The sequence below is a fragment of the Mus caroli genome, unplaced genomic scaffold (genome assembly GCF_978045245.1).
Source record: "Mus caroli unplaced genomic scaffold, Mus_caroli_1 scaffold_1, whole genome shotgun sequence".
Classification (NCBI taxonomy): Eukaryota; Metazoa; Chordata; class Mammalia; order Rodentia; family Muridae; genus Mus; species Mus caroli.
Genome location: NW_028227256.1, coordinates 60,038,240 through 60,065,179, shown reverse-complemented (window position 1 = coordinate 60,065,179; position 26,940 = coordinate 60,038,240). Strand labels below are relative to the sequence as shown.

General features: G+C 40.2%; 1 protein-coding gene across 2 annotated transcripts in view; it reads left to right on the top strand.

Annotated features, from left to right (window-relative positions):
- Ndufs1 (NADH:ubiquinone oxidoreductase core subunit S1) overlaps nt 1-26,940 on the top strand; it is a 36,669-nt gene that overhangs the window by 431 nt on the left and 9,298 nt on the right. For both annotated transcript variants that reach the window (XM_021174861.2, XM_021174853.2), the window contains exons 2-14: nt 4,534-4,599; nt 5,499-5,590; nt 6,290-6,397; nt 9,499-9,575; nt 11,059-11,140; nt 11,229-11,359; nt 12,449-12,634; nt 15,857-15,991; nt 16,488-16,602; nt 19,296-19,441; nt 20,239-20,367; nt 24,090-24,219; nt 25,452-25,612. In XM_021174861.2, coding sequence (XP_021030520.1) covers nt 4,539-4,599; nt 5,499-5,590; nt 6,290-6,397; nt 9,499-9,575; nt 11,059-11,140; nt 11,229-11,359; nt 12,449-12,634; nt 15,857-15,991; nt 16,488-16,602; nt 19,296-19,441; nt 20,239-20,367; nt 24,090-24,219; nt 25,452-25,612 — 1,553 coding nt within the window. In that variant the 5' untranslated portion in view covers nt 4,534-4,538. The remainder of the gene's footprint in view (nt 1-4,533; nt 4,600-5,498; nt 5,591-6,289; nt 6,398-9,498; nt 9,576-11,058; nt 11,141-11,228; nt 11,360-12,448; nt 12,635-15,856; nt 15,992-16,487; nt 16,603-19,295; nt 19,442-20,238; nt 20,368-24,089; nt 24,220-25,451; nt 25,613-26,940) is intronic.

The window sequence follows — 26,940 nt, the reverse complement described above, 5'->3', positions numbered from 1 at the left end:
CATCAGGAGACCGGTTCATCTCCCAGGGTCACGAGAGGCTTAAACCTCAGGCATCGGTTTAGTTGCTGTCTTGAACCTGTCCACGCTACTGTTTGTTTTTATCTAGCTCGGTGATCATGTTGGGTAGTATTTTATTCATTCCACCGACGGGGAGAACTGACAAAAACTAAAAGTTAGCTCAGTCGGAGCTGGAGAGAGAGTCAAGCCGTTAAGAGTGCCTTGCAGAGAGGATCCGAGTTCGGTTCCCACTAGCCCAGTCAGAAGACTCCCAGCTGCCATGTAACCTTACCAGGGAATTCTCCACTCTCTTTTGGACTGTGAGCACCGGCACTTAGAAGTGCACATTACCTACACACAGATAAGCACATGCACACATAAACTAAAAATGAATCTTAAAAAGTTAGCCTGGAGTCCGCAGCAGATCAGGAAGCTTCGGTGTCTTCAAGTTTGCGTACATGTCTGTAAGACCAAACAGATTTCTGGGATCCACCCCCACCCCGAGTTTAGCATCACTAAATCTAGTATTCTAAGCCAGCGCATCAGTACCTTTTAGAAAGTTATTTTTATAAGTCACAGCCAAGATATTAGAGCCAGGGTGTGACTATGGTACCTGTCTGTAATCCCAGAAAGGGGAGGCTGAGACATGAGGATTGAATGGAGAACTTTGTGTGTGATTAGGTAAGGACTCTACTAACTGAGCTACATCCCTGTCTTGACTGGCTATTTTTGTTCCTATTTGGTAGATACTGTGTCTAAAATACATATTAGAGCTGGGAAAGAGCTTAGTTGGAAATGATGCTTGCCAATCCTGACATCCTGAGTTAGATCTCCAGGACCCACATTGATGGGAAAGAAGAACTGACTTTCAAAGGGTGTCCTTTAACTTTCACAGGCACCCGCCCCACCTCCTTGTGTGCTTATGGTGACACTCACGGAGTAAGTAAATGAATGTCAACAACAACAACAATAAAATATATACCAATCTGGACATGGTGGTGCGTGTTGATAATTCTGCACCTTGCTTGGGAAGTGGAGGCCTGAAGTTTAGGAGTCCAAGTTGATCCTTGACTTCATAGCAAGTGTGAAGCCAGTCTGAGGTACATGAGGTCTATCTCCAAACAAACAAACAAACAAACCCCACCAAGTAGAAAACCCCAGTAAAACAAACTGTACAGTGTAAAAGCCAGGTTATCCTCAAACTCTTGATGTAGTGCAGGCTGTTTTTATGAGATGACGTCTCATGGATGTAGATCAGGCTGGCCTCAAATTCATGATTCTCATGCTTTAGGTTTCCCAGTGCTGGAATCACAAGCATGGGCCCTGTGCTTGGCCTCATCAGCACTTGTTAAAAATGAGATATGTACTGCTCATTCTGGAATTTGGTGCAAAACTATTTGGGGACTTGCTAGTCTTCAGAAAAGAGAAATAACCAAATTTTTTTGTCAAGGAACTTACAGTCTAGTAGGTACCAAAATCGATAATTCACCTTCAATTTAGTATTGTGGGCTTGTTTGTTGTTTGTACTCTGCATACAGCCCAATGCAGCCTACCTTTACCTTTTAGACCTTGCACTAAAGCTACCTGCTCAGCCCAATTTAGTAAGTAGAATAATAAAATATACACATGGTGTGTTTTTAATAAGGAAAAGGGCCACAGATGAAGAACACTGTACAACTGATTATCAGTAGCCATTACTGACTAAATTGATGTTAGTTTTTATTATTTCTTTGTTTTTCTTTTTAAGATTTATTTATTTATTATATGTAAGTACACTGTAGCTGTCTTCAGACACTCCAGAAGAGGGTGTCAGATCTTGTTAGGATGGTTGTGAGCCACCATGTGGTTGCTAGGATTTGAACTCAGGACCTTTGGAAGAGAAGTCGGTGCTCTTAACCACTAAGCCATCTATTCAGCCCCTTTTTTCTTTGTTTTTATTTACTTATTTTTTAAAGATTTATTTATTTATTATATGTAAGTACACTGTAGCTGTTTTCAGACACTCCAGAAGAGGGCATCAGATTTCGTTACGGATGGTTGTGAGCCACCATGTGGTTGCTGGGATTTGAACTCGGGATCTTAGGAAGAGCAGTTGGCGCTCTTAACCACTGGGCCATCTCGCCAGCCCCTATTTACTTATTTTTAAAGATTTATTTTACACATATGAGTACATTGTAGCTGTCATCAGACACACCAGAAGAGGGCATCGGATCCCATTACAGATGGTTGTGAGCTGGGAATTGAACTCACAACCTCTGGAAGAGCAGTCAGCACTCTTAACCACTGAGCCATCTCTTCAGCCCTTTCTTTGTTTTATTATTGGCTATTATTGACCTGCTAATTACACCCTGGGAAACAGTGTAGATTTGCTTTATAGGTAAAGAATCAATACCTAGTGGATAACAGACTTGGTATCTGCAAATTCAGTGTTAATTCTATGAGTATATAACATGCTTTGTTCATATTCATCAAAGAACTTTTTTTTATTATTATTATTAGCCTCCCCCTGCCCTGCTCCCCTACCCACTCACTCCCACTTCTTGGCCCTGGTGTTCCCCTGTACTGAGGCATATAAAGTTTGCAAGACCAAGGGGCCTCTCTTCCCAATGATGGCTAACTAGGCCATCTTCTGATACGTATGTAGCTAGAGACATAAGCTCTGTGGGTACTGGTTAGTTCATATTGTTGTTCCACCTATAGGGTTGCAGACCCCTTCAGCTCTTGGGTATTTTCTCTAGCTCCTACATTGGGGGCCCTGTGAGTTTTTTTGTTTTTTTTTTTTATGGTTTTTCGAGACATGGTTTCTCTGTGTAGCCCTGGCTGTTCTGGAATTCACTCTGTAGACCAGGCTGGCCTCAGACTCAAAAATCCGCCTGTCTCTGCCTCCCAAGTGCTGGAATTAAAGGTGTGTGCCACCACCGCCCAGCATGTTGATACATTCTTATCACATAATTTTTTTTACTGTCTTTCTTTAAAAGGTAAAAACAAATTGAAAAACTACATATCTGTAAAAGCAACAGTTTGTGGAAAAGGATTATAATTTTAGAGAATATGCTACATAGTTTTATGTCAATTTGACACAAGCTAAAATCATCTGAGAGGAGGGAACGCCAATTAAGAAAATGCTTCCGGGCTGGAGAGATGGCTCAGTGGGTAAGAGCACCCGACTGCTCTTCCAAAGGTCTGGAGTTCAAATCCCAGCAACCACATGGTGGCTCACAACCATCCGTAACGAGATCTGATTCCCTCTTCTGGAGTGTCTGAAGACAGCTACAGTGTACTTACATATAATAATAAATAAATAAATCTTAAAAAAAAAAAAAAAAGAAAAAAGAAAATGCTTCCATAAACCCTGTTATAGCTGTCTCGTATGAGGCTATGCCAGTGCCTGGCAAATACAGAAGTGGATGCTCACAGTCATCTATAAGATGGAACACAGGTTTTCTGCACAAGAGCAGCAAGTGCTCTTGAGCCTCTGAGCCTCTCCAGTTACCTTTCCATTTTTGAGTCAGGGTCTCACCAGGTTACCCAGGTTAGTACTGAGCTCAGTCAAGGTCTAGGCAGTCTGGGAACATGGGATCCTGCTGCTTTGGTGTCCCAGATAACTGAGATTAGGCCTCTAAAACACCCAAAACAACATAGGACCATTGTTTTAAAGCCTATCTTTACTAGCGTTTGGGAACTGGTATTGAAAGTAGGAAGATGCCAGGAGTTCATAGTACATTTAGGATAGAAGCATAATACAAGCAATTGTAGGACTGTGAGAGAACGAAGCTCCTCAAAGATGCATATAAAATGAGTGTGCTGGAACTAGTTGTGGTAGCACCCAGGAAGCAGAGGCAGGAGAATTGCTTCAAGACTAGCCAAGATTAATAATAAGACCTTGTCTCAACAAACAAAATTCCCAGTATACTGGTAGGAGGTGAAGGCAGAAAGGTATTTTATTTTAGATAGCTATTAGTGACAGTTATTCTTACAACTTATTTTACTTTATTCTTAATTCTTTTTCTTTTGAGGTGTTTCCTGTATCTCTGCCTGACTTCAAACTTGCTGTAGCAGATGCCCTTATACTTCTGATCCTTCTGCCTTTACCTCTCAAGTTTAGGGATTACACTCATATAATCTGGATTTTGCTGTACTGGTGTTAGAAGCTAGGACTTCCTCAGTGCTAGGCAAGCACTCTTGTACCAGCTAAGCTGTATTGCAAGCTCTTACCGCTTTCTTCTGGCTATATCAGAATTGCCCTTTACTTTGTATTACAAAGCCCAAGTTTAGTGCTGGAGATGTAGCTCAGTTGTACCTTACCTATCCAAGGACCCAAAGCCTACTACATACTGTCTACTTCTTAGCTATTTCACGTTGTATAAACTAATGTCTCTGGGACTGCATTATATATGTACAATTAGAGGGAAAAGAGTGGGACTTCTGAATATTCTCTTAGAATAATGTATGCGTAACCATAAAACAGTACCAGAAATTTTATAAGTAAGTTCTTTTCCTTCTACAAAATTAATATTTTTTTTTAATGTTTTTTAGCCATCATGTTAAGGATACCTATAAAAAGGGCCTTGATAGGCCTTTCTAATTCTCCTAAAGGATATGGTAAGTTTTTGTTGTATATTCATTAATTTTTTTAATATTTATTTTATGTATATTAGAGTACGCTGTAGCTGTCTTCAGACACACCAGAAGAGGGCATCAGGTCCCGTTACAGATGGTTGTAAGCCACCATTCATATTTTTTTTTTTTTTAAAGATTTATTTATTTATTATATGTAAGTACACTGTAGCTGTCTTCAGACACTCCAGAAGAGGGCGCCAGATCTTGTTACTGATGGTTGTGAGCCACCATGTGGTTGCTGGGATTTGAACTCTGGACCTTCGGAAGAGCAGTCGGGTGCTCTTACCCACTGAGCCATCTCACCAGCCCCCATTCATATTTTTGAATGTCTTTAAAAAACCCAAAACTAAACCTGACAACATATGTTTGATGTAATTGAGTTAAAAAAGCTTTTATGGCCGGGCGGTGGTGGCGCACGCCTTTAATCCCAGTACTCGGGAGGCAGAGGCAGGCGGATTTCTGAGTTCGAGGCCAGCCTGGTCTACAAAGTGAGTTCCAGGACAGCCAGGGCTATACAGAGAAACCCTGTCTCGAAAAACCAAAAAAAAAAAAAAAAAAAAAAAAGCTTTTATGCTTATTTAGTACTTGAAAAATTCATATCTTAGCCAGGCTGTGATGGCACATGCCTTTAATCCCAGCACTGAGAATGCAGAAGCAGGGGGATTTCTAAGTTCAAGGCCAGCCTGGTCTGGTCTTTTCAGGACAGCCAGACCTACAAAGAGAAACCCTGGCTGGAAAAAAACAAAAAACAAAATTTGCATCTAGAGAGAGAAGACTAGTAAAAAATGAAAATTTTTATATTTAGCTAATTCATTAGGCTCTGCTGCAATGAATTCAATTTGGTTAATTTGGTTTTTTTACCCTATTCTTTTGATGACCAGTTCGCACAACTGGCACAGCAGCAGGTAACTTGATTGAAGTATTTGTTGATGGTCAGTCTGTCATGGTGGAACCAGGAACCACTGTCCTGCAGGTAATTACTTTTATGACTCTGAGTTTTCTTATTTTTATTTTAAAAAATTATTTCCTTCATACTGTTTAGTTTCAATGTAGCAATGTGTCCTGCAAGGCAGGTAAGTAAAGGATAGTACACAATTTCTCTAAGTTTCTCCAGAAGTAACAAATTTGCTCATAGACAGACTGCTTTATGACTGTGGGTTATCACAGACCTAAACTTTTTTTTTTTTCATTTCTAGACTGTGGTTAGACATAGACAGACAGGAAAGCACTGAATGTTAGCCAAAAAGTATAAATAAATAAAATCAAGGCACAATGGAAAGTATTTTGGCTAGCTAGGGGGTGGTAGAGATGTCAGAAGTAAAACTAAATCATGGCCAGCTATAAGATGTAAGTTGGTCTGTGACTCAGATGAGAAGAGAAGGCCAGGAGTGAAGCCACTAGGACAGGTTGACAGGGAGCTTTTGTGGACTGTGGACAAAGCAGATAATGGGGAAAGACTTTACCACAGACTGTGAGGTCTTACCTAATTTGTTATAGCACCTTCAGAGCTGCCAGGTTTGGAACGGAGCAAGAGTTCTTGAGGAACTTACATAGGAGGGAGATAAGATAAGTGGGTAACGGTGATAAAATAATAAAAGATGCCTCCATCTATTGTGTTCAGTAAGAACAAGATCCAAAGGAAATTATTCTAAAGCAGCATTTTGTCTTCTAGGCTTGCGAGAAGGTCGGCATGCAAATCCCTCGCTTCTGTTACCATGAAAGGTTGTCTGTTGCTGGAAATTGCAGGATGTGCCTGGTAGAGATTGAGAAAGCTCCAAAGGTACCTGATACCTGGAATTCCATATCATGCTGTGGGAGGGGAAAGACTTTAAATCTTGCAGCAAACTTTATTTAAAATCAATACTGCTACAAATCCAATATTTTTTTTGTATATAGGTTGTCTTAGTTTGGGTTTTATTGCTATGAAGAGACACCATAACCAAGGCAGCTATTATAAAGGCAAAAACTTAACTGGGCTGGCTTACAGTTTCAGAGGTTCAGTTCATTATCATCATGGTGAGAAGTGTGGCATCATGCAGGCAGATTTGGTGCTGGAGAAGCCAAGAGTTCCTGATCGAAGGGCTGCCATGAGAAGATTGTCTTCTATAGGCAGTCTGTAGGAGGGTTTCTTCTGCACTGGGTGGAGTCTGAGCATAGAAGGAGCCCTCAAAGCACACGCCTACAGTGAAAGGCTAACCTCCTAATAGTGCCAGTCCCTATGGCCAAGCATGAATCTGTGGGGGCCATACCTATTCAAATCACCACACAAGTGATTCATTTCAAACAAAATACATTGATGGAAATATTGTATAAACATAAATGCCATATAGCAAGTCTCAGAGTTCAAGATGGTTTCTTAGGCTTTCAGGGTCTTGAGACACAATCTTAAGATACACGGTGGGTGTGTAGTGTATACTAGAAGTGCTTATGCTGACAAGGAGTTGTGGAGAAAACGTTCACTTTAGGTTATGTAATTGCATTTTGGTGTATATATCTGCTACAAATGAACAAAGGTTTGTGTGTGTGTGTGTACATGTTCCTCTCTGGAGGGCAGAGGACAACCTCAAGTATTATGCCTCAGGGATTCTCCAGTTTTTTAGACACAGGTCTTTCTGCTGAGGCTAGGCTGGGCAAGTTCCAGGGATAGCAGCACCTGTCTGTGCCTCCCCAGGGCTGAGATCATAGTTTGTACCACCATGCCCAGCTTTTTTTTTTTTTTTTCCTTTTTAAAGATGTATTTTATATATATATATATATATATATACACACACACACACACACACACACACACACATAGATACACTGCTGCTCTCTTCAAACACACCAGAAGAGGGCATTAGATCCCATCACAGATTATTGTGAGCCAGCATATGGTTGCTGGGAATTGAACTCAGGACCTCTGGAAGAGTCGTCAGTGCTCTTTTTTTTTTTTTTTTTTTAAAGATTTATTTATTTATTATATGTAAGTACACTGTAGCTGTCTTCAGACACTCCAGAAGAGGGCATCAGATCTCGTTACGGATGGTTGTGAGCCACCATGTGGTTGCTGGGATTTGAACTCTGGACCTTTGGAAGAGCAGTCGGGTGCTCTTATCCACTGAGCCATCTCACCAGCCCCGTCGTCAGTGCTCTTAACCACTGAGCCATCTCTCTGGCCCTTGACTTCATTTATTTCTGGACTAACCTCGAATATAGCACTTAGAGCATAGCACTGTCTAGTGTTAAACTCTTAAAAGTTTAAAAAATTTTAAATGTTAAAAAAGCCAGGTGGTGGCATACACCTTTAATCCCAGCACTTGGGAGGCAGAGTCAGGCAGGGTATATGTATTTATGTGCTTGTGTGTATACATTCATATGTGTATGTGAATACTGGTGCACACAGCATTCGCATATGTACTACTGCATGTGTGGAGGTCAGAGGAGTGAGTTCTCTTCTTCTACCAAGTTGGTCCTGGATATCAAACTCAAAACTAAGCTTGATATCAAATGCCTTTATCCACTAGCCTCCTGAGTGCTAATATAAGCATTGACCACTGTACCTTTTTATTTTTAAATTCTTTATCATGTGTGTGTACATGATGTGTATGCATGTGTCATAAAACATGTGGAGATCAGAGGGCAACTTTGTGCAATCACTTCTCTCCTCCTTTATGTAGGCTCCAGGATTGACTTGGTACCTGCCTTTACATACTGAGCCATTTTGTCTGTCCATTCCTGGTTTTTGAAACCACAAAAATGGTGATGAGGTTGGATGTAGTAGAACATACCTCTAATACCAACATGCAGAAGCAGATGTAGGCAGACCTCTGAGTTAGAGACTGGCCTGGTCTACAGAGCCAATTCCAGGTCAGCCAGGACTATGTAGTAAGACCTTGTCTTAAAATTTTTTAAAGTAAAAGCCAGGCATAGTGGTGTATATACCTTTAATCCTAGCACTTAGGAAACAGAGGTAGGTGAATCTCTTGACTTTGAGGGAGTTTGAGGCCAGCCTAGTCTATACAGAGAGCTCCAGAAACCCTGTCTCAAAAAAAAAAAAAAAAGACCCAATTTCAGAGCAGAATAAAGAGTTGCTTTAACTAATAGGGCTAATATGTCTTAGTTTCTTTGGGGATGCTATAACAAAATACCCAAATCTGAATACTTTATGAAGTGATGGAATTTATTTAGCTTATAGTTTTGGAGTCCCAAAATCAAGCAACCACATTTGGTAAGCCTCTGGTTGTTATATGAGAAGAGGAAAAGCAAGAGCCTGGGTAGAGCCACTATTTATTTATTTATTTATTTATTTATTTATTTATTTATTTATTTATTTATTTTTGTGACAGTAATCTGCTTCTTATGGGAGTTATTCTCCAAGACCTAGTCACTGAGAGGCCAGTGTAACTCACATATTCCAGGTACCTCCAATTAGGCACTACTTCACAAACTTCTGTAGACTAGGAAGCAACCTTCTAGAATATGACCTTTTGAGGGGACAAACCACCGTAATGTTTTATTTGTTTTAAAGATTAGCATGAATGTTCAAATTATCCTATTAGTAGTTTTAAAAAATATGATTTTTTTTTTTTTTTAGAAAAGGTCTTACTATAAAGAAAAGCCTGGCTGGCATAGGTTGGCCTCAGGCCTGCAGCCTCTGCCTTCTGAGTGCTGAGATTAGAGGCATTTGCCACTATACCTATCTGAAAACAAAAATTGATTTTGAAAGATAATCTTTGTTTTTTTTTTCTTCTGTTCTGTTTTGTTTTTTAATCTTTGAGTCAGGTCTCAGGCTGTTCTGCAACCTATTGTATGTCTCATGGTCTTGTTTTGTTTTTAATGGTTTATTCAATATTTTATGTATACAAATAAATACAAGTGTGGATTTCTCCATTGAAATTCTAGGTTGTCGCTGCTTGTGCTATGCCAGTTATGAAGGGCTGGAATATCTTGACAAACTCGGAAAAATCTAAGAAAGCCAGGTACTTTGTTGTTACTAGTGTAGATTTGTCAGGAGGTGATTATGCTGCCCACACGCAACAGAGTTCCCGTCAAACACGGTTTCTCTGTGTAGCCCTGGCTGTCCTGGAACTCACACTGTAGACCAGGTTGGCCTCGAACTCAGAAATCCACCTGCCTCTGCCTCCCAAGTGCTGTGATTAAAGGCGTGCGCCACCATGCCTGGCTGCATCAAACTTTTTTTTTTTTTACAATTTGTTGTTTTTATTTTATTTTTTTATTTTTATTTTTATTTTTTTTAAGATTTATTTATTTATATGTAAGTACACTGTAGCTGTCTTCAGATGCACCAGAAGAGGGCATCAGATCTCATTATGTGTGGTTGCTGGGATTTGAACTTTGGACCTTCGGAAGAGCAGTCGGGTGCTCTTACCAACTGAGCCATCTCACCAGCCCCCTGCATCAAACTTTTTAAGAGCAGCAGAAATGAGTACACAGTAGAGGAGGTCGCTCAGGTGTTGGAGGCGTTGCATGGAATATTATCAGTGTTGAGAACTTGAGAGGAGTACCCCCAGGACTTACTGAGCTGAGCACATGTTAATGACACATTAATATTTGCTCTAGTGCTCAGTGTGTGTTTGTGAGGCTTGTGGATTAAACTTGCCATAGTGCTGGAATCCTAGCCCTGTTTTCATTTTAAATTAAAAATGATTATACTTATTTTTATTTTATATGTGGGTTTTTTTTTTCTGAATGTATGTCTTTGTGAGGGTGTTGGATCCCCTGGAACAGGACTTATATAGACAGTTGTGAGCTGCCATACAGGTGCTGGGAATAAAACCATGTCTCTAGTGAGCCAACTCTCCAGCCCAAAAGTTATGATTTTAAAATAGCACATGCCTATAATTTCAGGAATTGGGTGGTTGCTTTAAAAAAAAGAAAAAAAAAAAAGCTGGGCGTGGTGGCGCACACCTTTTATCCCAGCACTCGGGAGGCAGAGACATGCGGATTTCTGAGTTCGAGGCCAGCTGGTCTAAAGAGTGAGTTCCAGGACACCAGGGCTATACAGAGAAACCCTGTCTCGAAAAACAAAAACAACAACAACAACAACAAAAAAAAGCTGACAGTGATGGCACATGCTTGTGATCTCATCACTCGGAAGGTGTAGGCTGGGAAATCAGCATACAAGGACACAGAATCCTTGCCACATTGTGAGTTGGATGCCAGCTGGGCTTCATGAGACCCTGTCTCAAAATAAATATATAAGTGAGTAAGCAAATTATGACCCTGAAAGCCATAATTTCCTAGGATTAATATTTAAACCCTTATGAACAAGATCAAACTGTGTTTAATACTGAATATTAATATGATAGCATATCTGGAAGTAAATATAAAATTTATGTTAAATGTAAAAAAAAATCTATAAAGGTTATTGAGCTAGCCTATAGGTCACCATTTTTAGTGATAGCTTCTTATGTCGCTTTATATATTTGGTTTTTCATACAGAGAAGGTGTGATGGAGTTCTTATTAGCAAATCACCCATTGGATTGTCCTATTTGTGACCAGGGAGGTGAATGTGATCTGCAGGTATCTAGAATAATCTGTAAATGTTTTTGATTGACTCATTTTAATTTCATTAGCAGCATTAGATTGACTGTCTCATAATCTACTTAAGGACCAGTCCATGATGTTTGGAAGTGATAGGAGCCGATTTCTAGAGGGGAAGCGTGCTGTGGAGGACAAGAACATTGGGCCCCTGGTAAAGACCATCATGACGAGATGCATCCAGTGTACCCGGTGCATCAGGTAATGTTTCTCTTCTGGAATAGCACTGGGTACTTGAATTAAAAAAAAAGAAATGAAAAAGGAAGACATGACTGGTCCCTGGAATGATGGAGGAGAAAGTTTATTGTAGATAAAAGGGAGTGCACAGTCAGAGGCAGACAGACCTGGGAAAGTGCAGAGTGAACAGGACCCTGAGCCAGGTGATCTGAGAGGGGTGGAGAAGGGAGAGTCAGACCTAGAGGCCACCAGGGTAAATGGTAGATGAGAAGAGCCCAACAGGATCCACATAGCAAAATGACTGAAGGGCATCCCAGCCTCTTGGCTGGAGATGTTTGGGGGGCTGGGGGAGGGGCTTGAAGTGCTGGGTGTGCCTGAGATGGAGGGAGAATCTGAACCAGGTCCACTTTGATATGTTAGCTAGGCACCTCAGTTATCCTTTTGCCCTGGGTTTGAAACCTATCAGTGCTAACTTAACATTCATATAGTTTCTTCCAATAACCACACTGGAAATGATAGTCATTATTTAGTGGGGAAAAGTTAGGTTTTGTTTGCTTGGGTTTGGGGTTTTTTGGTTTGTTTGTTTGTTTGTTTCATATGTTCTGATAACATGACTTCTTTTTTTTTTTTTTTAAAGATTTATTTATTTATTATATGTGACTACACTGTAGCTATCATCAGACACTCTGGAAGAGAGAGTTAGATCTTGTTATGGATGGTTGTAAGCCACCATGTGGTTGCTGGGATTTGAACTCAGGACCTTTGGAAGAGTAGTTGGTGCTCTTAACTGCTGAGCCATCTCACCAGCCCGATAACATGACTTCTATTTGCTTTCAGTTAATGCCAATTTCAGTTGAATTTAAAACTTTTAGTCTGGTATTAATTGTGTGGTAATTTACTGAATTGTATACTAGTGATTTGTAGAATTTTCCGTTTGTGTGTTACACTTCAGTTTCAGAGAAAAATTCATTTTTATTTGCTGACTATATTTATCATTGAAAATATGCTAATTCCTTTTTAATGTTTTGAAAGTCATTGACTTTGTGATTATGAAAAGGAAAAGAAATACTTTTTGCTGAGCTCATCCATTTGATAACAAATTTTATTTTTTAGGTTTGCAAGTGAGATTGCAGGAGTAGATGATTTGGGAACAACAGGCAGAGGAAATGACATGCAAGTTGGCACATACATTGAAAAAATGTTTATGTCTGAACTGTCTGGGAATGTCATTGATATCTGCCCTGTAGGGGCCCTAACCTCTAAGCCTTATGCCTTTACTGCCCGGCCTTGGGAAACAAGGTATTTATCTTTGTGGTTTTGACCAACTTGTTTTTAAAAGATGTTATTGTGTGTGTGTGTGTGTGTGTGTGACAGGTGTGGTGCAGGTGACCCTGGATGTGTGCAGGTATATTTGGAGGCCGGAAAACCACATTAGTGTCATCCCCTGGAACACTGTCTACTTTCTTTGAGGCACAGTCTCTTATTGGTCTGTAACTTACCAATTAGACTAGACTGGCTGGCTTTTGATCCTTTGCTTCTCCAGCACTGGGAGTACAAGCATTTTTACATCTTGATGAGGCTAGAACTCAGGTTCTTGTACTTATTAGGCCAGGGCTTTATAGACTGAGCCATGCACCCATCCCTGATTATTTGTTTTAATTGTTACTTGTGAGCCTGTGGTTGTGTGTTCATGCACAGGTGGGTGGTACACGCCAGTGTGCACATGTGAAGAACAACTGTAGGGACTCGGTTTTTACCTTTTACCTTGTTAAGGCAGGGCTCTGATTTCTTCATTATGTGTATGTGCCAAACTGGCCAGCCCACAAGCTCTTGGCCTGTTCTCATTCTGCCTGCCATCACACTGTAGGAGTGCTGGGATTAGAAATTTGCACTTCATCTGGTTCTTGTTAGGACTTTCAGAGATCAAATTTAGGTCATCAGCCTTGCTCAGCAAGGGCTTTTACTCTCTAAGACACCCTCCTGGCCCTGTTTTTAAATTTTAGTTCACTTCTTTTTTTTTTTTTTTTTAATTTCTGTGTCATTTTCTTCTTAAATTTTAATTGGTTTTATCTACATTTTTATGTTTGCATTTTGTGTGTGTGTGTGTGTGTGTGTGTGTGTGTGTAGAAGGGTTGTGTGTGTTCAGGCCAGATATGTGTTAGGTGGCTTTAATTTCTTATCGCCTTATTTTTTTGAGACATCGTCTCTTATGGAACCTGGAACTCACTGATTTGGGTAGCCAGGGAGTCCTAGTGATCCTCCAGTCCCTGACTCTGTGATGCTAAGGTTGCAGGCATCACTGACACACTCAGCTCTTATTGGGTTCTGGGTACCAGGCCCTTATGCCTGTGTATTCTGTATGTACTGACTGAATGATTTGACCCAGCCCCATAAAATGTTTTAATGGAAAATAACTACTTAAGTTAAAAGGTAGGACAATACTCAACAAATTATAGTTTTTTTCTAAGATTTTAAGTATGTGCATATGTACTTCAGTAGTCTTTAGTCTTTAATGAGGAGAGAGATAGAAGCAGCATCAAGCAAAACCATAACAGATTTTTTTGTTTTCTTGAGGCAGTGTCCTGGAACTTGGACACTGTGGACCAGGCTGGCCTTGAACTTAGAAAAATCCATCTGCTTCTGCCTCTGACTCCCAAGTATTGGGATTACATTGTGTGCCGCTCATACCCAACATTACAGGTTTTTAGGGTAGTCAGGTGTGTTTATGCAAGTGCACTGGATGTTGACATCAGGTGTCTTCCTAACTCTCCCTTCATTCAGTGACTCAGGCTGCATTCCTGCTGAGCCTGAAGCTTGCCAATTGCTATCTCCTACTCTGACCAGTCAGAGTAGGTCCCCTTACCTAACCCTGCATACTCCACTCTCATCCCCTTCCTCGCCTCTAGAGTGCTAGACTGCCATGTACTCCTGACTTTTACTTGGGAGCTCAGAATCTGAATTCTGGTCTTCATGCATGCATAGCTAGCACTTTATCTCCTAAACCATCTCCCCAGCCCCACAAAACAGTTGTTTTTGGATTTATTGTGTGTGTGTGTAAGTATGTATATACACATATACATATATGTATATACACATGTATATATGTATGTGTGTATATATCTATCTATATCTACATATACATATGAATCTAAGTTATGTATGAGCCCTACGTGTATGCAGGTGCTTGAAGAAGCCAGAAGCGGGCATTGAGTCCTTTGAAATTAGAGTTGGATAGTGATGGGCCGCCCCGTGGGTGCTGGGAACCAAACTCGGGTTCCCTGTAGGAGTAACAAGCGTTCTCGACTGCTGAACCATCTCTCCTGCCTCACAGAGTAGGGGTTTTTGTTTTTTTGGTTTTTTTTTTTTAAGTCTTTTTTTTTCCTTTTATTTTAATTAGGTATTTTCTTCATTTACATTTCCAATGCTATCCCAAAAGTCCCCCACTCCCTACCCACCCACTCTCACTTCTTGGCCCTGGCATTTCCCTGTACTGGGGCATATAAAGTTTGCAAGACCAAGGGGCCTCTCTCCCCAATGATGGCCGACTAGGCCATCTTCTGCTACATATGCAGCTAGAGACACAAGCTTTGAGGGTACTGGTTAGTTCATATTGTTGTTCCTCCTATAGGGCTGCAGACCCCTTCAGTTCCTTGGGTACTTTCTCTAGCTCCTCCATTGGGGGCCCTGTGTTCCGTCCAATAGCTGACTGTGAGCATCCGCTTCTATGTTTGCTAGGCCCCGGCACAAAGTAGTTTTTTTTTTTTTTTTTTTTTTATGGTTTTTCAAGACAGGGTTTCTCTGTATAGCTCTGGCTGTCCTGGAACTCACTTTGTAGACCAGGCTGGCCTCGAACTCAGAAATCCGCCTGCCTCTGCCTCCCGAGTGCTGGGATTAAAGGCGTGCGCCACCACGCCCGGCTCACAAAGTAGTTTTTAATGCATTAAAGCTTCTTTTTTTTTCAGAGCTGAGGACCAAACCCAGGGCCTTTTGCTTGCTAGGCAAGCACTCTACCACTGAGCTAAATCCCCAACCCCGCATTAAAGCTTCTTATGTTTTGATGTATAAGTAATAAAATGGTATTTGGGAGGATTTTGATTTTGATTTTTGTTGGTTTTGTCGGGCTTTGTTTCTGCTTTCTGGAATGGTTGATTTGTTGATATCTGACTGCCAGCAGCAGCCAAGGACTAATTAACTAATTGCCCTTCTAATTGGCCTGTCAAATAATGTGATTAAAATATGGAGGTGCTTATTTCTATTGTTGATCTGAGTTCCACTAGTTTTAGAGATATAGAAGGCGAGGTGGATCGGTAGTATTTGTCTGTAATCCCAACACTAGGGATGCAGGTGCTGGGGGACCTACCTGTTCAAGGTCACTTGTTACCTAGAGGGTTTGAGGCCAACATGGCCTTATGAGACTTACCTCAAAATACCAAAAAAGGCAACCTGAGATGGAAGTAACTAACTAACAGGAACTCTTCTTACTCTCTGAATCAGCATCCTAAATTGTGTTTATTTTCTCAGAAAGACAGAGTCCATTGATGTAATGGATGCAGTGGGAAGTAACATTGTGGTTAGCACAAGAACTGGAGAGGTAATGAGGATTTTGCCAAGAATGCATGAAGATATTAATGAAGAATGGATCTCTGATAAAACCAGGTGTTGTCTTTAATTTTTTGCAATTGATTTTAAAAAAATCTATGATCATTTTTTTGAGATTTATTATATGTATATGAATGTTTTGCTTTATGGATAATCTGTGTGTCCCACAGTGTTATGTATGGATGGTTTGGAAGTTGACATGTGGGTGCTAGTAATTGCACTTGTGTCCTCTGCAAGAACAAGTGCTCTTAACTACTGAGCCATCTTTCCAGCCCTCATGGTCATTTTTAGTGGACTTTTTAAAAAGATTTATTTATTTATTATATGTAAGTACACTGTAGCTGTCCTCAAACATTTCAGAAGAGGGTGTCAGATCTCAATTCGGGTGGTTGTGAGCCACCATGTGGTTGCCACCATCCCTGTGTTAGGTATTTATTATTTTGACACTTTAAGAAATCTTCTATTTAAATAACATTTGTTACAGTTTTTAAACTTGAAAATTAGAGTTGCTCCTTAGCAATTTTCGATATATGGTATGATTTCTTTTGTCTAGGTTTGCCTATGATGGACTAAAACGTCAAAGACTTACTGAACCAATGGTCAGAAATGAAAAAGGGCTTTTAACTTATACCTCCTGGGAAGATGCACTCTCTCGTGTAGCTGGAATGGTAAAAAATTGAAATGTAGATTAAACAATGTGTAGTTTTCACGAAACAGCTTTGCCATGAAGACAAGGCGTATCTTTCTCTTTTGTTTCCTTCCTTCCTTCTTTCCTTCCTTCCTTCCTTCCTTCCTTCCTTTTTATTTGTTTCAGATAGGGGTTTTATTGTGTAGCTCTGGCTGACCTGGAACTCATATAAAAACCAGGCTAGCCTTAAATTCACAGAGATTTGCCTGCCTCTGCCTCTGAGTGCTGGGATTAAAGGCATATGCCACTGCACCCATTCTTTTCTTCTTTTTTGGCAAGATTATAATTTGTCTCTATTTGACATTTTTGACTTTTTTTTTTTTTTTTTTTTTTGGTTTTTCGAGACAGGGTTTCTCTGTGTAGCCCTGGCTGTCCTGGAACTCACTCTGTAGACCAGGCTGGCCATGAACTCAGAAATCCGCCTGCCTCTGCCTCCTGAGTGCTGGGATTAAAGGCGTGCACCACCACGCCCGGCTGACATTTTTTAAATTTATTTATGTACATGAGTGCTTTATTTGCAGGTATGCCTACATGACAAGAGGGCATCAGATTCCATTATAGTTGGTTGTGAACCACATGTGGTTGCTGGGAATTGAACTCAGGACCACAGTGCTCTTAACTGCTGTGCCAACATCTCTCCAGCCCTCTATTTGATATTTTTGAGAGCCATATCTTAGATATGCTAGATACATTCTAGAATTTAACCCATAGATTACTGATATTGATGTCTGCCTTTCATCTTGTTATGCTAGAGAGAGAGGCATAAGCATTGTTCTGTCAGGGCTGATATGAGAGAAAACACATAAGGAGTGTGGGACATCTAACCAAAATTATGGTATCAGGATGCCTTCCTAGAGACAGTGATTGTGGAACAAAGCCTAAGAGAAAATATGAGCTTGCCAGAGCAAAGGTGGGGGGCAGGGTGTAACTCACTTGTACTGAGTGTGCGTAGCATGTGCAAAGCCCTGGGTTTAATTACCAGTAGCCAATAAAAGGGAAAAGAATAGAATAAAGATGAGAGACACTGTAGACAAAGAGCAGAAGCCTAGTGGGGATGGGAGATACTTTAGAAGAGATTGCATTTAAGGTCAACTGTAACTCCATGATTCTCATTCTCCAGAGGTCCTAATGAAGCTGCTTTGTTCCTAAAGTGAAATACACGGCTTCAGGCCAAGCTGGAGTCACTCTCCTGGGCCCCACACACCACTGCTGTATCTCCTGTTTACACTGCGTGAGCACCGTTACTCTCTGTAGTCAGATGTGCTTTACTTCTTATCTGCTTTGCATAGTGTTCGATAGGTTTTGTTGATAAAGTGTATAGTTATTCTTTTATTTTTAAGAGATTTATTTATTATTATTCATAAGTACACTGTAGCTGTCTTCAGACATACCAGAAGAGGGAATCAGATCTCATTACAGGTGGTTGTGAGCCACCACGTGGTTGCTGGGATTTGAACTCAAGACCTTTGGAAGAGCAGTCAGTGCTCTTAGCCACTGAGCCATCTCTCCAGCCCCATAGTTATTCTTAAAGTCTAGGAAAACTTGTGAATATGAGTAGTTTGGCTTTAAGAGTTTGTCAAGAAAAAGCATATAAAGCTCATAGTCTGCTAGGAATCAGTGTATTAGAAAGAAATATAAGTGGTTCATTGCATTCAGACCCAAATAGATTAAATTCCTTGACTGTATAAGTATTTTCAGAACTTGTAAGTTATTTCAATAATCAAATGTTAATTAATTTAATTCACCAGAAAAATAAAAGGTTAAATTTTTTTTATTTGCTAGTTAATATTTTTTGACACAATGTCTTTTTAAATTCACGTTTTATATATATATATATATATATATATATATATATATATATATATTCATTTTATAATTGAAATAGAACTGTATCACTTCTCTGGTTTCTCCCTCCAGGCCCTCCTAGTTACCCATCCCTGAATCCCTCTCATTACCCTTCTATTCTCAAGTTGATAGACTCTGTCTTTTTTTTTTTTAATTGAAAAAACTTTTATTTTTATATTTTATATTTATATTTTTATTTTATGTATATATATTATAAATATATAAATTTATGTACATGCACAAATACAAATGGAATCTACATTTTTGTTGTTTGTGTATATATGATTTCAAGGCTGACTGACTGCTTTGTACTGAACAACCTATATGGGGGTTCATTCCTGAGAGAAGCTAATTCTTTTTCTCCCAGCAGTCAGTTGCCTACAGTTCTTTGTCTAGAGGTGAGACCTGTGGAATATTCTCCCTTCCATGTTAAAATTCCTGTTGGTATTGGTATTCGGATCTTGTTTATGCAGCCTTTCTAGGAGATACTGCTTTACAGCAGACTTCTGGTATTCTGGCTCTTAGACTCTTTCTTTCTTTTCCATGGTGGTTCCTTGTACTATAGATGCAAGAGCCATGGTGTAGATGTGTCTGTTGTGACTGGGGTCCCCACAATTTGTTGATTTCTGCATTGTTTCCAGTGTGGTTTTCCTTCCCATTTGCTGTAAAAAGCTTCTTTATTGTGGAGTGGTAGCTACACTAACCCAGGAGAGACCGCTGTGCATCCTGCTACTCTGGATACTTGAGAATGACTTGGTTTCTTTTCTGAACAATCATGGTCTTTGCTGACTGTAGGTTTCTTAGAGATGCCCTTTTCTCTGTTTTCAGTTACAGAATTTTGAAGGCAATGCTGTGGCAGCGATTGCAGGTGGCTTGGTGGATGCTGAAGCCTTAGTAGCTCTGAAAGACTTGCTTAATAAAGTTGACTCTGACAACTTATGCACTGAGGAGATCTTCCCCACTGAAGGAGCTGGGTGAGAAACATTAAGCTGTGCTCCAGGCTGCTGTTTGGGATTTCATTTTGATTTTTGAGTTTCTTGTAGCCCAGGCTGGCCTTGAACTCTGTGTGGCAGAAGAACTTTCTGTCTTTACCTCCTAAGTACTTGGATTGAAGATGAGTGCTACAACTATTCTCAGCTGTCATTTTCCTTTTTAGTTACAGAAAGTAGCCTCATCTGTAACGTCACTGTTCAATCTTTGACACACTGGGTTCTCTATCATACCAGTACACTTTCACATCTAAGTCAAACCAGACAGCATGAACGTAGAAGGAGCCTGTCTGAACAAAGGTAGCTTAGAGGGGTGGGAAGGGAGCTCCGAGGGGAATGAGAGGTGAACGTGATCAAATTACACATGTATGAAAGTGGAGTTCTAACCCATCATGTGTAGTTAACACAGGCTAATAAATGAAATCAAAAGCTAAATCTTAGAGAAGAATGTAGTCCTTAATACATGTTGTAAGTTTAGTGTCACTTGGACACCTGCCTGGCATCGCGGTGTGTGTGGTAATCTCTCTCAACCGTGTGGTAGCTGAGAGGACGACTGCTCAAGTTCAAGGCCAACTTGGGCTGTACACAGGACAACAGTTGGACACTTTATGAACGCTTGTGTGTGAGAGTGCACTGGGATTTATGATCTGAGGCAAGTCTGTGGGCTCCTGCATGTATTAGCTTTATGTATGTATTATAGCATGTATTAGGTTTACTTGCAGGGTTTGGTGTGCTTATTGTTTGTTTTTCTTCTTAAACCTGAGTTATATTTTATATTTTAGCACAGACTTACGTTCCAATTATCTTCTCAATACCACAATTGCTGGTGTGGAAGAAGCAGATGTTGTTCTTCTAGTTGGTACAAATCCACGTTTTGAGGCACCGCTGTTTAATGCTAGAATTAGAAAGAGGTAATTTAATCCTTATTTAATAAGAACCTTAAAAATATGTGATTTCTTTTGTTTCATATATGGAAATGATATTTTGGGTGATTCCTAATAAGTGCTAGTTGTAGTGATACTAGAGGCTAGAGGGGAGGAAAATTCCTAACACATTCATTCTACCCTACCCTTACCTCTCTGTCTTTTAATGTACTTTTTTTGTTCATATATTTTTTTTTCTTTTTCTCTTCTCTACTCTTTTCTTCTCTTCTCTCTTTTCTCTCTCTCTCTCTGTCTCTCTCTCTCTCTCTCTCTCTCTCTCTGTCTCTCTCTGTCTCTCTCTGTCTCTCTCTTTTTTGAGTTGGTCTCATTACGTAGCCCTAGCCCTGGCTGGCCTGGAACTCGCTATGTAGACCAGGCTGGTCTAGAACTGACAAGAGATCAGCCTGCCTCTGCCTCTTGAATGCTGAGATTAACAACATGTACCACCCCACTTGGCTTCCTTCTTAATGAGTGAGGGTCTCATGTGGCCTAGACTAGTCTCTAGGGCAATACATATTCAGAGTAAACCTTTAACTGCCTTTCTCTCCAGTGCTGGCATTATAGGCATGTGCTTTGACACCTTGTCCTGTACTTTTTTTAAAACAAGATCTTATGATATAGTCATGACTGCCCTTGAACTTCCCTTTTTTTAAAGATTTTTTTAAATTTATTTTATGTATATGAGTACACTGTAGCTGTACAGATGGTTGTGAGCCTCATGTGGTTGTTGGGAATTGAATTTCTGACCTCTGCTCACTCCGGTCAGCCCCACTTGCTCCAGTTAAGGATTTATTTATTATTATAGACATGCACTGTAGCTGTCTTCAGACACACCACAAGAAGGCATCAGATCTCATTATAGATGGTTGTGAGCCACTATGTGATTGCTGGGAATTGAACCCAGGACCTTTGGAAGAGCAGTCAGTGCTCTTACCCACTGAGCCATCTCACCAACCATAATTTCATGAATTACGGGCATGTGTGTTTAAACTTTATTTTATATATGTATATGTATGTGTGCATGAGCATGCTCTAGTGCAGTGTACATCTGGCAATCAGAGGACAGCTTTTAGGAGCTAGTTCCCTCCTTCACCTTTTGAGTCTCCGGAGTAGAACTGAACTTGTCAGGCTTGGTGGCAAGCACCTTACCCTGCAGAGCAGTCTTGCCAGTCCCACCCTCTGATTTTTGTTTGTTTGTTGGTACTAGGGATTAAATTCAGAGGTTTTTTTTTTTTTTTTGCATACTACATAAGCACCTGCCAACTGAGTTGTATCCTTAGCCCCATCTTTTTTTTTTTTTTTTTTTTTTTTTTTTTTTTTTTGGTTTTTTGAGACAGGGTTTCTCTGTGTAGCCTTGGCTGTCCTGGAACTCACTCTGTAAACCAGGCAGGCCTCGAACTCAGAAATCCGCCTGCCTCTGCCTCCTGAGTGCTGGGATTAAAGGCGTGCGCCACCACGCCCGGCTAGCCCCATCTTTAATAGCAGTTTTGTTCTTGACTAGCATCTATTTAGAGTCACATTGCAATAAATGTCATAACATTTCCGGCCCCATCCCCCCCCCCCCTTTTTTTTTAACTTACTTTACCTCCTGTTCATTCCTTCCTTCCAGTCATCCCCTCCCACGATCCTTCTTCCATACCCCCTCTCCTCCTCTGAGCAGGTGAGAGCTCCCGCGGGTATCTCCCCACCACCGCCAAGCCCCTCACCTCTCACGCCCTGATCCTGGCAGGTCAAGTCTCTGGGAGGCTAGGCACTTCATCTCTCACTGAGGCCAGAAGAGGCAGCCCAGCTAATGGAACATATCCTAAGTACAGGCAACAACTTTTGGGTTAGCTCCTGCTCCAGTTGTTCAGGACCCACATGAAGGCCAAACTGCACATCTGCTACACATGTGTCAGAAGACCTAGGATCAGCCTGTGCGTGTTCTTTGGTTGATGGTTTAGGCTTTGAGAGCCCCAAGGGTCCAGGTTAGTTGACTTTGCTGGTCTTCCTATAGGGAGTTCCTACCTCTTTCCGTGCTGAAATCCTTCTTCCTATTCTTCCATAAGAGTCCCCAAGCTCCATCCACTGTTTGGCTATGGGTTTCTGCATCTGTGTGAGTCAGCTGCTGGGTGGAGCCTCTCAGAGGACAACATGCTCCTGTCTGCAAGCATAACAGAGTATCAGAGTGTCAGTGATTTGTGCTTGCCCATGGGATGGGTCTCAAGTTGAGCTGGTTATTGGTTGGCCATTCCCCCAGTCTTTCCCTTATCTCCTTTCTCTGTATTTCTTTTCTTTTTAAAAAACAAAAAGCAAAAAAACAAAAACTGGCTACCTACATTTTAAACTCAGGGAACAATCTTATTCTTTTTTTAAGATTTATTTATTATGAACACAATATTGTCTGCTTTTATGCCTATACACCAGGAGGCACAAAATCTCATTATAGATGGTTGTGAGCCACCATGTGGTTGCTGGGAATTGAACTCAGGATCTCTGGAAAAGCAGTTAGTGCTCTTAACCATCTCTTTAGCCCCCTCTCTGCATTTCTTGTAGACAGGATAAAATTTGGGTGGAAAGTTTTGTGGGTAGATTGGTGTCCTTATCACTTCTCTGGAGTTCCTGCTATAGGAGTGGCCACTTCATGCTTCATATCCCGCACTGCTAGTAGTCTCAGCTAGAGTCACTCCATAAACTCCCTGGAGCCTCCCCCTGCCCAGGTCTTTGGTTGGTCCTAAAAATGTATACACACACATACACAAACACACACACACACACCCATTTTACTTTTTTTTTTAATAGAGTACAGGCTAGTTATTTTATAGAACACCTCCCACATCTATTGTCTTTTTCATTTGTGTTGTAGACATTTACAATAGGGCAACTGTATTATCTACCTAGATTATTATCTCATCTGTGAAATGGTTGAGAGTGAAAGGGAGTTACTACTTCAGGTAAAATTAGTACTGCTTCAGACAAACGAGAATTAGAGTTACCATACTCACAAATAGTTTTGAAGGATAGCAGGGCGGTAGTGGTTCACACTTTTAATTCCAGCATTCTGGAGGCAGAGACAGGGAGATCTCTGATTTTGAGACCAGCCTGGTCTAGAGAGTGAGTTTCAGGACTGGCAGGACTAAGCAGAGAAACCCTGTCTTAGCCGGGCGTGGTGGTGCACGCCTTTAATCCCAGCACTCGGGAGGCAGAGGCAGGCGGATTTCTGAGTTCGAGGCCAGCCTGGTCTACAAAGTGAGTTCCAGCATAGCCAGAGCTATACAGAGAAACCCTGTCTCAAAAAAAAAAAAAAAAGAGAAACCCTGTCTTAAAAAAACTAAAGACTCCAATAGTTTTGAAGGAGGTAGCCCCTTAGTACTCTGCTATAAAGAATAAATAAATGACAGTTTATTTTTGTGGATATTTGAGAAATAATTAACTCTGACATAACATGTACTGGAGAAATATAACTACAGGTCAGTTATTCTAAAATAGTTTTTGTTTACATTAGACTGGTACTTAGGATTGCCACACAACAAATTTACTCCCTGAATTATTTATACATTTTACAACACTCGTACTTTGAAAAGTACACCTTAAATTATATGTGTTAAGATTAAATAGTCTGTGAGTTCTTTTGTGCTTTTGCTATTTTATGATTGTAAATAGAGATAGGACTTAGAATTGTTGAAACCAAAGGCTATGCTTATTTGGCTCTAAAATTGTTTTTGTTTCAGCTGGCTTCATAATGACTTAAAAGTGGCCCTCATCGGTAGTCCAGTGGACCTCACTTACAGATACGACCATCTAGGAGACTCTCCTAAAATTCTGCAAGACATTGCTTCAGGGAGGCATTCTTTCTGCGAGGTGCTTTTAAGTTAATACATACCTACTGTTGCTGGATTTTAACTGTTACTATTATTTTAAAGATTTATATTTTTATGTGCATTGGTGTTTTGCCTGCATGTATGTCTGTGTGAGGGTTTCAGATCCTCTGGAACTAGAGTTACAGACAGTTGTGAGCTGCCATGTGTGTGCTAGGAATTGACCCCAGGTCCTCTGGAAAAGCAGCCCGGGTTCTTAACCACTGAGCCATCTCTCCAGCTCCATTTTTTAATTATTATTCTTTTAGATTTATTTACTTTTATTTTATATGTATGAGGTTTTTTTGCCCACCTGCATGTATATCTATCACTTGCCAGCCTAATGTCTACAGAAGTCAGTAGAGGGCAGTGTGTACCCTGAATTAGAGTTAATAGATGTTGTGAGCTGCCATGTCGGTTCAGGGAACTGAACTCCTTCCTGCTCTACAAGGGCTTCCAATCCATCTCTCGGGCTCTCTTAACTTATTATTTTATACGAGTGTGAGCCATTTGGTTTTCAGTTTTACTTACCAACCTTCCCCAGCCTGTGGTTTCCTATCTCCTTGAGACTCACCCCCTTACTGTGGCGTAAAGCAAACCCTTGCCTGCTTTAGGAATGCCCTGCTGCTCTCCCTGCTTTCTCTTCTCTCTACAGATAAGAAGTAGTAGGCGATGACACTGCAACACAATTTTTTCTGTCATGTTTTAAATTTTTTATTCTTTTTGTTTGTTTAGAGATGGTGTCTTGCTATGTAGCCTTGGATGGTTTGGAATTTGTCAAGTAGATCAGGCTGGCCTGAAACCTAATCATTTAATTCTTCCTTGTATAAAATCTGTTTTATGTGATACTAAGCGTTTTCTTTTTTTTTTTTTTTAAACAAAGATTCATTTATTTTATTTATATGAGTACACTGTAGCTTTCTTCAGACACACCAGAAGAAGGCATCAGATCCCATTACAGATGGTTGTGAGCCACCATGTAGTTGCTGGGAATTGAACTCAGGACCTCTGGGAGAGCAGTCGGTGCTCTTCACCACTGAGCCATCATTCCAGCCCGATACTAAGCATTTTCATAGTAGCATTTGCAAGATGTTTCTATTAATTCAGATGTTAATTAATGACTCTTCATGTTATGTCCCCAAATTTGCATGTCAGTGGATGCAAATATCACATACCGCTTTAAGATCAACAGTTCTTTTTATTTATTTATTTATTTATTTATTTATTTTTAAATAGGTCTTAAAGGATGCTAAAAAACCAATGGTGGTTTTAGGCAGTTCTGCACTCCAGAGAGATGATGGAGCAGCAATTCTTGCAGCTGTGTCCAACATGGTACAAAAGATTCGAGTGACAACCGGTGTTGCTGCAGAGTGGAAAGTTATGAATATTCTGCATAGGTTTGTTACTTGTTTTATGTACTAGACAATTTAAGTGATGTGTGTGTGTGTGTGTGTGTGTGTGTGTGTCTTCATTTCTGACTTGTCATGTTTATATGTACAAACAGCATTTAGAAACATTATTCCCATTACAAACATGATATGTAAAATGTTTTAAGAAGGATGAAAGTTAGTAAGAAACAGTAAAAATGTATGAAGCAGGGTAGGTAAGATGAGGGCAGAGAAGACAGTGAACAAAATGGCACTTATTTATTCGTATGGTAATCAAAAGGTAATTTAGGCTTGTTTCCTAGAGATTTGACTGGCGTGCATGAAGGCAATGGGTATGTGCCCCAGTACCACATAAAACTGGATGTAGTGATGTGGACTATAATTTCAGCTGGGGTAGAGGCAGGGGGATCAGAAGTTCAAGTCATTTTCCACTGCACAGTCATTTTCCACTGCACAGTGAAGTTGAGACCAGCATGGGATATGTGATACTTTGTATTAAAAAAAAAAATCTGTATCATATTTTTTGTCCTTGATTTAAAAATTACAGTGTGTCCTCTGACTTTGATTAAATGAGAATTTAGCTAAAGAGATTTTTTTTAATAAACATTCCAATTATGCTAATTTATTTTAGGAAAACTGAAAAGAGAACAAACTGAAAATGAAGCTGTTATTTTATGATCTGAAGATAATTGCTATTGCTATTTACTAGTTCCTTGCCTTACAGGTTTCTTCCCTGTGTAATTGTTTCTACTTTTATGGTTAATATACTGTGCGTACAACTTTGTGTTCTGATTTAACTCATTTTCATTACCTATGACTGGAAACCCTTCAGGAAATTTTTTCCTTAAATTTTTTTCATACAGTATATTTTGATCATATTATCTTCCCTCACCCCACTCCTAGAAGGCCTCTCCCTACCTCCACCTCCCTGCTCACCCAACTTCATGTTCTTTCTCTAAAAACAAAAACAAACCCTGAAGCACAACTTGAAATCAGGACAAATGAATAAAAACCAGTAAGAAAAAGAAAAACCCAAAGACATTAGTAGTTATTTACTATAATAATTTATAATGTTTCATTTTTAACATGTATGCTGATGGTAGTTTTAAAATAATAATTCTGTGAGTGACTAGGGTGCAGTTTCGTGGTGTGAAGTGCATCCCTATCCAGGTGCAAGACTCTGGTACCCATTCTCAGCTGCAAAACTAAGCTAAGTGAGCAAGCAGCGATGACCCAGGTGACTGAACGTTAGATCACCTTGTCCATCGGCTTTAAAGTAGAATGGCTGGACTAAGCCAGGCAGAGGCTTCAAGAGCTGTTTTGCATGTTTCTGCTAG